This window comes from Papio anubis, chromosome 6 (genome assembly GCF_008728515.1).
Source record: "Papio anubis isolate 15944 chromosome 6, Panubis1.0, whole genome shotgun sequence".
Lineage (NCBI taxonomy): Eukaryota > Metazoa > Chordata > Mammalia > Primates > Cercopithecidae > Papio > Papio anubis.
The window spans coordinates 164,918,648-164,935,098 of NC_044981.1; the positions used below are offsets into that span (position 1 = coordinate 164,918,648).

The 16,451-nt window shown below is 53.2% G+C and overlaps 1 protein-coding gene across 1 annotated transcript; it reads right to left on the minus strand.

Annotated features, from left to right (window-relative positions):
* Window positions 1-5,408: 5,408 nt before the first annotated feature.
* Window positions 5,409-15,908, minus strand: DACT2 (dishevelled binding antagonist of beta catenin 2). Its single transcript, XM_003898409.5, has 4 exons — window positions 15,411-15,908; window positions 9,529-9,661; window positions 8,542-8,820; window positions 5,409-7,600 (listed from the first exon to the last, which is right to left on the minus strand). The coding sequence occupies exons 1-4, from the start codon at window positions 15,654-15,656 to the stop codon at window positions 5,937-5,939; spliced, it is 2,322 nt and encodes a 773-aa protein (XP_003898458.1). The 5' UTR covers window positions 15,657-15,908; the 3' UTR covers window positions 5,409-5,936.
* Between the last annotated feature and the right edge of the window lie 543 nt (window positions 15,909-16,451).

A 16,451-nucleotide genomic window follows, 5' to 3' on the forward strand; every position in this document is an offset into this window, starting at 1 on the left:
TCCTAATTTTTGTCCCTGCTTCCAACTCAGGACCAACCAGAAAGCCAGAAACGCCCCCAGGATGCCTGCCTCTCATTAGAGCTCTGGTGTCCCCAGAGCCTGGCCTCCAACAGGGCACAGCTGGGGCTCTGTGTGTTCACCGGGAAGCTTTCCTGTTGTGAGCATCTCTGCCTGCCCAGCCCACTCACTGCAGCAAGCCCTGAATAAACAACCTTTGCCTGTCCACACTCGGAGGCCTTTGTTTATTCCACACTTCAAAGCCTGCAGTGGCTGTTCCCCTTGTCCCAGGTGGAACTGAGAGCTGTAGGAGGACCCACAAGTCCACACCTGGTGACAGTCCAGCTTCATTCCCGGCTCCGGGCCCGCTCCCCTCCCTGGATTGCTCCTGCACCATCTCTCTCTCTTCCCTCCATTTGACTGCCTTCCTCTCCCGACTCCCTCTGCCTGCCTCTTCCCAGCCCCCCATCCAGCCTCTCACTGCCCGGCTTCACCACTGCTTACCTCTAAGCTTTTACAGAGGTTCACTGCTTTCCGTCTCCTTAGGAAGGCCCAGTGTCAGCTAGGACTCTGCTGTCCTTAGGTTATTGATTAACCAGCTTGTCTATCCTTTCCTGGGTCTGTTCCCCCAGCGGTTGGCAGCAGGGGCTGAGTCAGCAGCTGTGGTATTACAGCCACGCTCTACTTCCACGAGCAGAGAGCTAAAATTCTGCTCCAGCTGGGACCCCAAATGCAACGCCGTCCCCAAATGTGTAAGGAATGTTGAACTGTGGTCCTGTCCTCTTAGCCATGTTTTTGGGACCGTTTACCCGCCACTGCTCTTGCTGTATACATAACCTGTTTTCAGACAGGACTGTTTTCATCATTCTTTATCATTTCCAGGGCACCTTTTGATGTGATTGCATTTTCTACTCCAGGCCATAAAAGCTGCAGCAGCATTTAACTCAATCGAGGTAAAAATAATTTGGATAGTTGCACCAGCAAACATTTCAACTATGCAATAGCTTGATTTTATTCAGGAGAGGAGGGGAGGGGCCCCGCTGCTCAGGAGAGAAGGGGAGGGGCCCTGGTGCTCAGGAGAGGAGGGGAGGAGCCCCTTCCTGTCGGCACCTCCCAACCCTGACTGCACAGGCAGTCACCCAGTGAGCTCAGCATGTTTGGTAACTGAGTAAATGAAAGAACAGACCCTGTGTATGGCTTTCACCGGCCAAGCCCCCTTTGAAAAGGGCTGTGTCTGCTGGATAGTGGCGGGGCCCATGTGACATGATTGAGGGCCGCGGTGTGTGAACAGGTCTGGTTTACAGCATCATTTCGAAGCCTAGCAGGGTCAACTACGCAAGTGATTGAAAAAGACAGTCAACAAATTCCTGCGGACTTTAATCTTTAAAAATAAGTATGTTTTTTTATCAACCATTTACAAACTAGGCACCATCACCTTAAAGCCACATATAATCTGTAGATATAATAATTTTCCCTTTTTTCACTGATCTTTCATTTATTCACAGATATTAAATAAATACTTGACCTGTAAAGTGGGACTGCGCTAAATCCATTCCAGATGCACTACTGTTTTTCATCAGACTTTATGCATTTAATGTTTAGGATCCAGTAACCGTACAGAACCTCGGATTCTATCCTAAGAGGGCTCTGCTATGCTTTGTATGTGGTTTGTCCCCACCAAAACCTATGCCAAAATTTGAAATTTGATCCCCAGTGTGGTGGTGTTGGGAGGTGGGGCCTGGAGGTGTCTGGGCCATGGGGGCCTTCATTAATAGACCAACAGGGTCCTTCAGAGGTAAGTGAGTTCTCGCTCTGGGGGAATGGCCTGGTTCCCAAGAGAGCAGGTGGTTAAAAGAATGGCTTCCTCGGCTTCTCTCTCTTGCTTCTTCTCTTACCGTGTGTCTCTTTGCACACGCCCGGTCCCCTTCTGCTTTCTGCCATGGGTAGAAGCAGCATAAAGGCCTTACCAGATGCAACTGCCTGTCTCAAACTTCCCAGTCACCCATATCATGAGCCAAATAGGCCTTTTTTTCTTTTTCAATTACTCAGTTCTGTTACAGCAATACAAAATGGACCGAGACAGGCTTTTATTATTCTACAAGCTGGAGCAGGAGGATGCAGGAGGATGCAGAGAGAAAGCTTTGCTAGGGCACCCACTTATCTTCCTGAATTTAATCAGTAATGATATGCTCTGTTTTCTTCAGTGATAACGTATGATTTGCTAAAGTAGGTTGGGACATTTTCCCTAATATTATAATTAAATCTTTCACACATCCTTATAATTTAGAATTCCTGACATATTTTTTACTTTAGCTTAACTTTAATTCTTTATCCTTTTATTATAGAAGAGGATATTTTAGGATAGAATGGATAAAGAGCAATTTTATCCCGTTATTTTTATTTTTGTTAAAATATTTTTATCATAAGCATGCTAGAAGTTAGTCCTAAAGGCCACGGAAGTCAAATTCTACATTGTCTACTTTTTAATCCCTTGAGAGAGAAGGAAACAGCTCCTCCGTCTTCCAATGCACTTGAAGGCTGCCCCCGTCATCTAATCAATCACACCCCCTCATATGACAGGCCACGCTCTGCCTCGGTGGGCTCACCCCCTCATATGACAGGCCACGCTCTGCCTCGGTGGGCTTCCTGGTTCATTTCTGCTTCCGTGTGGGTGGTTTCCATCATGTTGGTTTAGAGGAAAAATATGCACAGAACACAAGACATTCAGGAGATGAATGTTCACCACGGGGCGAATCCATCCATCCTCTTTCTGCGCGTCTGCCTTGGCCACCCAGACTTCTTGCAAATCCCTGTTCTCTGAATTCACGGTGCTTAAGACTCTGCCACACCCAGCAGCACCCTGTTGTCAGCCCTCTCAAAAAACGGGCTTCTTATGACCGGCGTTCTAATGGTTAGCTCTGTGTTTTAAAGCTTTTCCCCAGGCTGCTATCTGCCCTAGGCCTGCATGTGGCATCTGCTCGGTCTTCCTGGTGGTGCCTGGGCGATGTTTGCAGAGGGGTCAGGGAGCCTCACCAACTCTGCACACTACAGGGAGGCCACAACCTGGGCCGACTCACCCCTCGTCCCTACTTTGGGGAGCACAGACAGACGTGGGTCCCTTTTCAAACTGCCAGCTTACGCCTCCTTCCAAACCCTGAGGAGCGATCACGTTCATTCGATGAAAGGGGGAAGCTAACTCAGCCAGGCTTTGACCAGGGCCAGGCGGGATGGGAACTGGAGCCAGAGCAGTCCTCAAGTCCTGGGCTGCCTGGTCCTGCAGAGCACTGAGCAGAGCCAAGGAGTCGGGGTGCTGGGCAGACGGGGCAGGAGGGCTGGGGGACCCTCCGAGGACCCCCATGGAATCTGTGAGAATTCTACTTATTTACTCCAAACCTACTGGAGAGTAGAAGAGCCCTTGGGCCTGGGGCAAACTGAAATGCCTGGGGCAAGGCCTTGGACCTGGGGCAAACTGAAATGCATGTTTGGGCCTCCACAGTTAAAAAGGGGGAGAGAGAGAGAGAGAGAGAGAGAGCTTGAGAGAGGGAGAGAGAGAGAAAGTAAGAGCCAGAGAGCACATTATTGAGAAAGAGAGGATGGATAGAGAAGGGAAAGAGAACTATTGATTGATTGATTTGGACTGTCAGATTACTGAGGACCCTTCCCGCCCCCGATGTGACGGCTGCATTTTGTCTGGAGTCTGCTTGGTTCTCCTGGTCAGCTTGCAGGGCTGTGTGGAGCAGGCTGGGATTTGGATTCCGTCGGCTGGAATGCACCCCTCCGGCTGGAATGCACCCCTCAGGCTGCACGTTGGAATCTGAATGGTTAGGAAACCACGCCCAGCTTTCTAAAAAAGACAGGCACTGTCAGAAAACCCTGAGAAGCCCAGACCCACGGCACTCACTCCCCTTCTGGGCTGCTTCCCCGTGATCGTAGCTTGCAACGTGGAGTCTGAGCAACCAAGAGCTGTGATACAAGCTAGGTCACCATAGCGGATGAAAAGGAAGTTTGCTCTTTCTGGATAGTGCACTCAGAGCTCCTGCGGAAAGCCCCAGTGAATGACCAGAATGTATGACTTATATGAACTTCCTAGCCACGTCTTCAGCATGGTCAGCTACAAAAAAACGCGTGGACTGAGGCTGGACCCACAGTCCTGAGTGAGGACGGGGACTCAGGCTACGGGGCAGTCGTCACAACCTCACCTGCTCAGTGGTCCTGGAGAAGCCACGCTTCATTCTAAAAATGTTGCCATTTTTATAAAATACCCTGTGAATTAACTTTTACAGTAAAACCCCCATCCGTGAGTGGGTTTGAATCATCCTTTGAAATTTCAATGCAGGTTTTTAGAAAGCTTGAGGAAGATTCTGGCCTTCTGTTCGGAAGCAGATTTCAGGAAGGGCAGGTGAAACTGCACACAGACGAACTCAATGGGTGTTTGAATCTGTCTGCTCTGACCCCTGGAAATGCTTGCATTTTCTTGCGTTTTGCACAGAGAACAGACTCTGCCCCCACTGTCTTCACTGTCAGGGAGCTCAGCAGCAGCCTCCCCCTCACCTCCACTTTGTTCTAGACGTGAAGTTCCCTATAGGCATCTAAAACCAACTCCTGGTTCCAGGAATATTTCCCGCCTCCTTCCAAATCTACTCCCGTCTTCCTGGTTTTCTGACTGGCTTCCTTCCAACGATCCTGCCCAGCTGCATCTGCCCTAAGGGGCCCAGGATGTCCATGGGGGGCTTCAATGGCCTTCTCCACCTTCATGTCAAATTCTTATCTTTCAGGAGAAAGCTGCTTTCTGATGTGAAAATACTGTGACCCTCACCAGGCAGCTTACCTGAAAGCACTGCTATCTTTCTTCTTGAAGAGTTGAGGAAAATTCCTTTTGGAAAAGTAAACACCAAAAAAAAAAAAAAAAAAAAAAAAACCACTTTTATGCCCTACTTTTTTTTTTTTTTTTTTTTTTTTGAGATGGAGTTTCGCTCTTGTCACCCAGGCTGGAGTGCAGTGGCGCAATCTCCTCACACTGCAATCTCCACCTCCCAGGTTCAAGTGATTCTCCTGCCTCAGCCTCCCGAGTAGGTGGGATTACAGGTGCGTGCCAGCAAACCCAGCTAATTTTTTTTATTTCTGTTTTTTGTATTTTTAGTAGAGATGGGGGTTTCACCATGTTGGCCAGGATGGTCTTGATCTTCTGACCTTATGATCCGCCCGCCTTAGACTCCCAAAGTGCTGGGATTACAGGCATGAGCCACTGCGCCCAGCCTATGCCCTACTTTTTATACTAAAACCAGAGTTTAGTCTCTACTCACTCATAAGGTGCCCTCCCCGCCCAAAGCTGGTGTGTGCCCTGTGATGGGCAGGCATGAAGATGATGGTGCCCCTACCATGTGCCACCCAAGGAAACAGGGAGGAGGAAGTTAAGAGGGAAAAAAAAGTTCCTTTTATTTGAGATCATGGCATAATTTGGGTGTCCGTGTACGCTGACAGCGTAACGTGGAGTTTAAACTCCAATTCAATTTCCAGCACGGAGTCCTGCAACCGCCTCTTTAAAACGCCTTTGGGGAGGAATGGTCAAAGGATTGGGAGACGTGTCCCAGGCCAGAGGGGAGTGAGGGCAGGGGAAGGCCATGGGAGGATGACAAGGTAAAAAACAAGATGCCTGCCGGGAAGCAGTATCCTGGGCAGACATTAAAAAGAGATGCTAGGTCGGCCGGGGAGGCTGCTGGCATCTGAAACCAGAGCTCTGCATGGAAGTCTTTGCTGGGGCGGGGACTCACGGCGTACTCCACGGGCAGAGCATGTAACAGGAGGGGACTCCTGTTAAATGGTGGCCTCGGAAGATAAAGCGGCTTGGCGAGATGACACTGAAACCCAGACATGCACAGGACGCTGCGGGAAAAGGGCTCCGGTGTGCAGCAGGCTTCTCCTGATGCAGTCACTGCGCCTCACACCATGGTCATGACCTTCAGGGCCGTCGGCTGGAACCTACGGATCTTCTTCTTCAGGGCCTTGGAGGCCTTAATACGGCACAGCTTGGGCACGGGGGACAGGAGTGGCCCCGAGCTGACCGGGACCTCCTGGGTCCAGGTCAGCTCCGTGTGCCCGGCTGCCACATAGCCCAGTGCCAAGTCACAGTCCCTGCTCTGGGCGCCGCCCTCCTCGTCGCTGCTGCTGGATTCATGATCTCCGAATCGATTGGTGGTGTGGTCACTGGACTCCCCCTCGCTGGTCTCCGGGATGACTGAGGGGAACCTCGGGTCACACTCGGCCGAGTGCTTGGAGGGCTCTGAGTTGCTCCTGGTCTGGGCATCCTGGCGGACCAGCAAGGGCCGGCCCCGGGCCTGTGGGCCACCTGCTCTTCTGGCCACGGGCCTGGGGGGCCCCGGGTTAGACTCGGGACAGCTGGCCAGGCGGGCCCGGGCTGAGATCTCCATGGTGGACTGCCAGCGGCGATGCTTCCTCCTGGCCACCGAGGTGAGCAGTGCTGCCTCAAAGGGGAACAGGGCTTGGGCTGAGGTCCGGTGGCCCTCCTGCGGGGCCACCGCCACGGGGACGAGGACAGGCATGGGGTAGAGGGTAGACTCGGAACACGAGCGCCCGGGTGCCTCCCAGGCCAGGGTCGGCCTCCGCGGGAGCCCACCCCTCCCTGGGGACCAGTGGGCAGGGTCCCACTCCAGGGACGGCTGGGGGGCTGCATGGGCTCCCTCAGGCCTCTCCAGTAGAAGCGGCGGCTGCCTTGCAAACCTCAGCACCTTGTCCGTGGGCCTTCTCTTGATTTTTTCGGCCTTGCTCTTGGGGGGACCCATTTTCAGACTGGCAGCAAAGGACGGGTGGGCAAAGTGCCCAGAGGCCGGTGAGGGGCTGTTGTCCAGCATCCTGGATGGGGATATGACGTTGCCTCGTCCACAGTCCTGAGCTGGGGGTGTCTGCTGGGCCTTCAAGCTGGGAGAGGGCCACGCCATGGTCTCCCTGAGGACACAGCTGTTCGAGGGCTTGGAGCCCTCCTCTGGAAGGTTGCCAGGGTGCTGGGGACCCTCAAGAGGCATGGATCCCTGCTGCTGGGGGCCCCTGCCGGCACCTCTGCTCTGAGCTGGCCCTCCTTCATCCTCCCTCCCTGGGGCGAAGACCAATAGTCGCCCTCCACCATCTGTACTCCAGCCACCCTGCCTCTGTGGGGATGGGGACGCTGCATGCCTTAGAGGTCCCTGTTCTCCCCCGCTACCCTTTGCTGGGGTCTCCCGGCCCCACAGATGCAGCAGCCTGTCGATATAGGCTCTGGCTCTGGCCGGACCAGCCTCGAGGACCGGCCCATTCTGGATGGTGTTCAGACCTGCGGGGCCTAGGGAGGTCTCCCTGGGGAACGAGGGGCCACCGCTCTGTGGGGTTTCCTTAGCCAGGGCAAACAGGGGGCTCTGCAGAGCCACAGCGTGCAGGGGGCTGGGGTACGGGTACATCTCCCTGCCGCCCTGGGACACCAGGTCTTGCCGATACTTGGGGTCTGGCATGTGCAGCGGGATGTCCACCCCCTGGCAGAGGAGCCCGAGGAGCTCAGCATCGGCGCTGGCTTTCTGGGGCCCCGTGTCTGCCAGCAGGGCTCTGTCAAGATCACCTAGGAACGAGAAAAATGAACAAACACGTGACACGGAGAGGATTTCGTGTGCTGTTGATTTCACTTCATTCATGAAATGCAGCCAGGAAGGAAGCGCTGCTCATTCACTGCTTGGAGGAACTCCTGGGTCCCACGGGAGACGGCGACTCCAGTCACCGGGGTCCGCATCTAGGCACGGCGGGGCCCCATCTGCATCTAGACAGAGGGCACAGGGCCCCGTCTGCGTCCAGACACAGGGTGCGGGGCCCTGTCTGCGCCTGCGGCACAGCCCCCTCAGCTCATTCTCATCCTTCCCCTTGAAGGAGAACGCATAGGGAGTAAGAGTCCTCAGTTCAGCGCCCTCATTTCCCTGAAGGCTTGGAGGCTGAAGAGGCCCCGCAGCGGTGGATGGAGCCCGGAGGGAGGCCAGGGGCATGAAGCTAGTCCCTGCAGATGCCCTGGAGGAAACCACGGGGCTTCTCAGTAAGAAAAGACCAAATGGTTGTTACTAAACCAGGCCTTGTATTAGAAATAAAACAAGGCCAAAAATGACATCTGTGCCTTTGGAGACAGTCTGAAGACAACTACAGCCCCTCCCGGGCCAGGGGGTGGGATCCAGGCATGAGCCCTGTTTTCTCCCCACCAGCGCCTTCAACCCCGCTCTCCCTCCAAACACCAGTGGATCTAGGGTTTTTGAAGGATTGTTTTTAAGCTTGCTGATGTCCATTTTAAATACAGGGAAAAGTGCTGTGTGTTAGAAGAGCCAGTGGTGATGCACATGGCCACGTTTGATTCCTGCCTCCATCCAAACCACCACAGGGCCCACGGAGGCCTTCCAGCATCTGTTGGAGCCTGGGGGCGCGCCCATGTGGGGTCCCTGGCTCTGCCCTCAACAGCTGGGGACTGCACTCCGTCATCCCGTGCCTGAGATGAGACCCCCACCTTCCCTGGCGGTTTCTTACCTGTAGACACCGGCCTGGGCCAGAATGTGCCCCACGGCTGGCCTGCATTCTCCATGCTGCCCCGGGGCCTGGTACCCTCCTCGGTAGCCTGGGGTCTCCACGCTGGCACAGTAGTCTCATCAACCGACCGGGGCCTCCAGTCCCCCATGCTGGGCCTGGCCTTGGGGGCCTGGGCCACAGGCAACAAACTGCCCAGCGAGGGAGAGATGTGGTCACTGCAGACAGAGGCACAGGACGTGGACAGGGAGCAGGATCCACCGTCGCTCATCTCGTAAAAGCCTGGACACAGCAGACAAGGCAGGTCAGTGACTCCCATGCAGAAGAGCCCAGGGACCCCTTTGCTCCTGAGCTTGTCATGGCACAGGGGGGCCCAGGGGAACCCCTGAGCTGAGGCTACCAGAGGCTGTGGGCCGTCGTCCACACGGCCGGCCTGGGAGAGTGTGGCTCAGGTGAAGATGCTCAGGATTCTTCTCGGGGGCTGTCAGTGAGTTGATGAGAGTCCGCTCCACCCCCACTCGGCAGCACTGGCCCTCCCTTTTCCTGGCAAATGGTCCCTTTAGTCCTGGGTGGTCGATGCCTGCCTAAGGGGTGGCCTCTTCCTCTGGATTTCAGCCTGTTTAGGACAGGCCCCTGGCCCCTGTCTCTCTCTCTTCCCTGGCGCCTGCCAAGTTGAGAAGGAGACCAGGCTGGGGAGGTGCTTCAGCCCCAGGCCTCCGGAGTCCAACAGTGTCATTTAGACCACAGTGTGATTTTTGCAAATTAAAAAAATAAGAGCGAGGTAGCCAATTAATATATATGCCCTGAGAAAGGCTTCGGTGTTGCCTCCTAACTTTCAGATCAGCCTGATGAAGCGGCCGCCTCCCTGCACAGACACCGGGAGAGCAGTGGAACGGAATTTCAGCCCGAGAGGGACTGGCAGGACAGGCTTCACCTCTGCCTGGGCTGCATGCCTGCCCCTGTGTCCAGGAGGTCAGGGCACCCTGGTACCTGAGCTGGGCCTGCTGTCGCTGTCCAGGGCCTCCCCGGAGGCTGTGCCCACATCCAGCTGCAGCTTACTGATCTGCAGGTCCAGCTGGTCCAGGTGGGTCTTCAGGCCGATGTCCTGCTGTCTCAGCCGGGACTGAGGAGAGAAAGAAGAGAAAGGGAACTATTGTACCTACGGAAACCAAAACTTAAGGCTCAAAAGGGTGAACCATGCATTGTGAATGTAATTTGAACTCCCAGAGTCCACACGAAACACATCTTCTAAATCTGGCTGCTGCCCCTGCTCATTCTGAAGCCATTTCCTTGCTCCACCGTCAGAAAAAGAAAGGTCTACTGACCCATTCCCCCCACACACATACGCACACGGATTTTCTCCAGTTCAGGCTGCTTCACTTATCCGCACTTTCCAAATTACATTTCTTTATAAGGATACAGTATACTACAGCTTATGAGATTGAAATCAGGATCAAAAGCAACACCTCCTTTTGGCAGACAGGAACAACCTGCACCGTCTATTTGGCTGCGTTTTTCAGCCTGCATAAGGGTTTACCCTCCTGTGGTAATGCTTTGCGCATCTTGTGCCTGGGTACGGTGGCGTCCTTTTACTCGGCCGCCTCTGGGCTCCTGGTGCCTGCAGAGCACAAACCTTTTGACTTTTCAAGAAGGTAAGAAAGTCCCTTGGAAAGAAAGAAAAGCTCCTCCTTCACTAATAAGTCCCTTCCCCTTCCCTGATAGAAGAAGTAACATTTTGAACTGTTACAGGCTTTGGCAGAGCTACCAGGGGAGAAGGTTCTCAGCAAAACATGGAAACTGTCAGCTTTACCTGGAATAAATGCAGTGTGAAAATCAGCCTTCAGGATCTTTTGTTTTGTTTTGGAGACAGGGTCTTGTGCTGTTGCCCAGGCTGGAGTGCAGTGGTGCGATCACCGCTCACTGCAGCATCGACCTCCCCAGGCTCAGGTGATCCTCCCTCCTTAGCCTCCCAAGTCTCTGGGACTACAGGCATGCACCAACATGCCCTGCTAATTATGTATTTTTTGTAGAGATGGGGTCTTGCCATGTTGCCCAAGCTGGTCTCCAACTCCTAGGCTTAAGTGGTCTACCTGCCTTGGCCTCCCAAGGTGCTGGGATTACAGGCATGTGCCTGGCCAAGGGACTGTGTATTTAGAAGTTTCCATCACAGCCCTGCCCTGAGAGGCTGCGCCTTCTCCCGGCCTCAGCTTCCCCAACTCTAAAAAGCTTATTATGAGCATGTGTGTGTGTACATGTGTGTGTGTTTTTCTTTCAATTCTAAAACATTTCTTGTTTTGATGAACAATCAAGATTAAGGCAAATAATTAATCAATGTAATTATGTGGTTGGTTCTCTTAAGAAAATGATTAATTCTATTTCAAATTTTACGTGGGAAAGGAGCAGTTCCCCTGAGTCCCATAACCTGGGCCTCAGGGAATCACTTCAGTAATTTCCACAATATGAGAAATCATTACAAAACAGAGGCAGGTTGCAATGCTTTCCTGTTCTGATGAGAGAAAGACTTCTGCGATTTTCCAAACGCAAGTGCCCACTATCAGCATGGATGAGGGGACGGAGGCCCAGCTCGACCCAGCGCACAGCTTCTGTGCCAGGAGCAGACCTCCTCCTCCAGGACCCAACTCCGGGGCCTCCCAACAACCTCCAAAGTTTGCACAGTGACAGAATCTGAAGCCATAATATTATCTGTGAATGTGAACACGGCAAAAACCAATCCTGAATTTAATCAAAACGTTATGCTTCCAGCATCACCCAGCTTCATGTAAACATACTGGTTTCTGACCCTGCACATTTTCACACAGGTAAACTGCTATCCAAGTGAACAGCACCACCAACCAAGCCTGCGCAGCACACACAGGCGGGCTTTCCCACACCAGCTATGCAAAGAGGAAGCCTGGATCCAAACAAAGGGGCCGGCGTGGATTCTCATAGCCCATGATTTTTCTTTTTCCTGTCGTAAAACAAAACCCAAGGTACCGACAGAAAATCAAGTTCCTTGGTGAGGCCACACCTCAACGTTTAAAAGGATCTATGTGCCTTTTCCTCTTCCAAATCACACTCTCCTGCACCCCAGCCAGCTTTGTCCTCCTCCAGCCCCCTTCCCGCCCCCGTGTCTGTGCTGGGTTAATTGCTTTGTGATTAATGTTTGGCCAGCCAGGCCTTCAGTTGCTGGTTTCTGATTAATGGTCTAGGGGCTGCAGGACACACAGAGCTCTCAGGCACTCACAGGTTATTTATTACGTCCTCAGGTCCCCTCTGCGTCTGCAGGACTCCACCATTCAGGATTTACTCCCTGCCTGTAACCCTGACCACTGTCCCTAACTTGGGGTTTGTATGACTGTGCTTTACATTAACTCTTTCTTAGGGTTAGACTTTGTGCTCACAGTCACAAAATATATGCGGCCAGGAAGGAGGAGAGTCCACTGCAAGGCCAGCCCCAGAGTGTGATCTCCACGCATGTCCACGATTGGACTGACTCACTCCACAGCAGCAAGCGAGCCCTGGGTGGCCTCTGTGCTCTACTTCCCTCTGCAAACATTCAGGCTAACTCCAGGCAGCCTTGATGAAGGTGTGCTCCGGGGGCATCTGTGCCAAAGCCCTGGGCCTGGGGAAGGGGCAGGAGGGCCTGGTATAAAGGCGCTCATACCAAGCCTCTCCAGGCAGTGGGATCAGCTGGGCATACCTGCAGACCCCAGGCTCCAGGCCCCACTCATTTCCTGAGACCCTACCGGGTAAGCCTGGAAACCTGCATTTTAACAAGCTTCCCAGGGACCACAAAAGTTCCTTATGACAAAAAGTTTGAGGACTTCTATTCCAGGGGGTGATGTTAAAAAAAAAAAAAATAGGCTAATCCCTTTCTTTGAAATGCATTCTTTATGCACTGCAAGAGAATGACCTGATTTCCACGTGCTGTGCCTTTCCCGTGTGCAAGTCAACAGTCTAGCCATCACCACACCTCTCTGGCACATGCGGAGGATCAGCATGAAAAAGGCCTTACTGTTCAGGATACGGAGATGGGATCTGAAACACCTCCTTTCTATCCCTGAGAGCTAGAACACACAAAGGAAACGTTCTATGCCTGAATTCCAAGGCTATGCCCTCCATTCTGGAGAGAGGTAAATGCTATTACCTAAGTTTAAAAGAGACCTGTCAATCAACAGCAAAGGGGTCCCCGGTTCACAGACTGGACTCATGGATTTAAAAGCACTACCGAAGCCTTGCAGGTTTCTGGGGATGGCTGGCCCTAATGCGTGGCCTTGAGCAAGTTCTCACCCTGCCTCCCTTGGTTCCCCTGTGTGTTCACAAAGCAAGCACAGTCGGCCCAAGGAAAATGCCGGGCATCAAGTTTATGCTGCAGAATCAGACGTACAGCTTGCTCCTGCAGCATGGAATGTGGGAAGCTGCCAGGGAAAAGGAATCGTTGCAAGCTGCCACTTTTAGAACAAGTCACGACCAGCAATGTCAAGATGGGGAAATTCTTCCGGATAAGATTTCATTGCAGACTCCCGGAGCTCTTCTGCATCTTTCCCCTTGTGGAGACAGTACCCACTGGTGAAGGATGGGGTTTTTGGTCTACACGTGGGCTTTGAGTTCCAGGAAGCGGATGCAGTCTTTCTATCTACGGCTTGTTGGGGAACCCAACCCTTATGAATATGGGAATGGCCGGCACTTCTTGGGAACGACAACCTTCCTCACAAACATACATGAGGACACAGAGTGAACCCTCTCTGGATTGGCCACGCAGCAGCAAACCCACTTGGGTCGGAGGGCATGGGGATCTCATCAGCTTAGAAACTCAGAACAGGAAGATCCCAAATTCTCAAATCATTTTCCCTTTTGTTGCAGCAATAAAAGCCACTCATTTATTTATTCAACAGAATCCTACTAAGCACCGCCTACTGCACTCTCCTTTGTGACACAGCAATTAAAAAGGTGCAGCACATTGCGATAAGCCTTGAAGTGATGAGTGCTGCTATTTTCTTGACTGTTTAAATCCCTGGAAATGCCAACAATCATTCTCACCTGAGAATTCCTGTAGGCTAAAGCTGCTCAGGGCCTGATAAATGTTCTTCCTGCCTTCACACCTGAATGATGACCAATGGCCAGGTGAGCACCAGGGTGGGCGGAGGGGACCCTGAGTTAGGTGGGAGTTGCTGGAGTGTGTAACTGCTCCAGCAAGCAAGGCTTTTCATTGTATTCAACACTATAGAACTGCTATCACTCCTAATGTTTTTCCCTGTAAGAAAAATGTAAAAGTGTTAAGCCCTGGGCTGATGTCACACAAATTCAATTATTCTTCTCTTTTGATCACATAATCCATCCCGAGAACAAAGTTTCAAGACAAAGTCTGCATGTTCCTTCTGGTCCCCACATTTAAAAAATAATAATAAAATAAACAAAAAACCTGTTTGATCTTCTCTTCCAAAAGGCTACTTGTAATTAGAGGCTGAGCACTTGCAAGTTTGATTTGTATATTTCTTAAGCCAAGTTAATCATCACCTGCACTCTCACCCCCTCGACGGAACAGTTGAAGCCAGCATCTCAGCAGCACCCCCTTCCCATCACATGCGTCTAACACATCTGTGGCTGTCGCGTGCTGAGCTGAGGTCACGCAGAAGCTGAGACTGTGTCTGGGTGCAAATACACAAATGACCTAAACACACGGTCAGGATTTGGTCACTGGGTGAGTAAACAAAGTCTGTACACCAGCTACTTTCCTCTCAGGAGGCATCAGGGGCAGAGTTGGGAGCCCAGGTTAATCCCACACAGTCTGCCACCTCCGTCTTCCACAAGGTCAGGAGATAACCGGGATCCTGGGAGGCATCCCACACACTGGGATTCTTTAATCCTGAAGGGTTTGCTACTTTAACAACCTGGCTGAGCCAGCTAGGCTGACGGTCATGCCGCAGCTTCACGTGGGCAACGTTCAGAGGCAGCAACTTTTAACAGGACAGACTTAAATTTCTAATGTAAAAGAAATTTCACTTAGTGTAATAGAGGTAACACGAGTAAACAGATATCTTTCTCTAGCCTTTTTAGTTTGTCTTTAAGAAAATACAGCAACTATGAAAACTCTTGTGCGTTGTTTCCAGTAAATTTTACAAAATCATACAATAACATAATAAGCAGAGGGGTAATGACTGGAGTTTCTTTCATTGTGTGAAAGGAGGGGTTCAGAGCGCCCAGGTAGTGCTGAAGAGGGCCGGTGGCAAGGAAATCAAAGAGTCTTTCCTCTGGATCAGAGGACACGCCTCTTCTTACAGGTCAGGTCACATTTTAAAGTTGAAGAGGCCTTTGTCAGCGACATGCTTTCCCCCAGTACTTTATTACAGCGACGCGACCTGTAAGAAACGTCAGCACATTCCTGAGGACAAGTCGGGGTGCGCTTTACCACGCGGACACTGTTGCCCCTAACCCAAGACAGCAGGGGGGACCCGGTACCCCGGGAAGTGATGCCAGGATCCCGAGCCCACCTCCGCCCGGGGAAAGCCGGTCAGTACCCATAGGTCAGAACAATGCTGTAACTAACCAACAGGGTGTCTCCCCCAAATCTGCCAGTTTCGGGATCCTGGCGTGGGTGGGCGCACATCCACGCAGGGTGGAGCGCGGGCTGCAGCCCCGGGCAGTTTTCAGGGTCCTCATCTGTGCGCTTCACCTCCAGGCACCTGCGCGCGGGGCCTCCGCGTCCCCCTCCTTGGAGACCCAACTGCATTCCAATCAAATCCCAAAGGACGTCCCCTCCATCCATCAGACGCCCCCCTCCCGCTAACACACAGTCTCGGCCGGCGCCGGGAGGGAGCAGCGCCTGTGGCCCGCAAACCCCGCAGCCCCGAGTCCCGGCGCCCGGTCCTTACCAGCTGTTCCTGCAGCGCGGCCAGCGCCGCCTCCAGCTGCTGCTCGGGGCCGTGGGGACCGTGGGGACCGCAGGGAGCGGCGGGCGCGGGCGGGGGCTGCAGGGCCAGGGCGCCCCGTACCCGCTCCTGCTGCGTGGCGCGCAGCCCCTGGAGCTCCTGCAGCCCCGCGAACGCCGCGCGCAACCTCGCGCCCAACCTACGGCGGTCCCAGCTCGCGGGCCCCGGGGGTCCGCCCGGCGTCCACATCTCCCGGGCAGTGTCCCGGCCTCCCGAACCCCACGAGCTGCGCCGGAGGCCCAGCGCGCGCGGATCCCGAGCTGTGTCGCGGGTCCTCCTGCGCCTCCTCTCTCCGCCCCTGGCTCCACAGGTCGCCAAGGTGGGCTGGAATCTGCGGCCGGTCGCTGAGGGCGGGGTCTGCACGCGCCCCGAGGTCACCGCGGCTGCCCCTGGGCCCGCCCCGCAGACCCCCCAGGGTCCCTCGCCGACTGCGGGCAGGGCGGGCGCACCCACACCCCGGGGCCAGCTGAGCGCGTCCGTGACTTCAGCGGGGAGGGCCAGCCGGGAGGAGGAGCCCGGGGGAGAGGGGCAAGGAGGCGCAAGTGGAACAAAGGCGGAGAAAGGACTTGTTAAGGTTTTAAAATGTTTATAAAGATAAATTATTGGGACATTATCACATTGCAAGGACCGTGTTACCATTACAATCGCAGTAGAGATTTCAAAACCTTGCAGTTTGGAAACCGCACCTTGCTTTTTTTTTTTTTTTTTGAGACAGGGTCTTGCTCTGTCGCCCAGGCTGGAGTGCAGTGGCATGATCTCATCTCACTGCAACCTCCACCTCCCGGGTTCAAGCGATTCTTCTGCTTCAGCCTCCCAAGTAGATGGGACTACAGGCACGCACGACTATACTCGGCTAATTTTTGTATTTTCAGCACAGACGGAGTTTCACCATGTTGGCCAGGCTGCTCAGCTTGCTTTTTAAATTTTTAAAATAATAGCTTAAGATGCAGTTCACATACCATAAAACTCACATTATTTAAGGTG

What these genes read in the sequence shown, in the direction of transcription:
- DACT2 (XM_003898409.5), bottom strand. Translation starts at nt 15,656, where the DNA reads ATGTGGACGCCGGGCGGACCCCCGGGGCCCGCGAGCTGGGACCGCCGT. An exon ending in CCGCGCTGCAGGAACAGCTG is followed by an intron (nt 9,662 to 15,410) that starts GTAAGGACCGGG and finishes TTCTCTCCTCAG; the next exon opens with TCCCGGCTGAGACAGCAGGA. An exon ending in CGACAGCAGGCCCAGCTCAG is followed by an intron (nt 8,821 to 9,528) that starts GTACCAGGGTGC and finishes TGCTGTGTCCAG; the next exon opens with GCTTTTACGAGATGAGCGAC.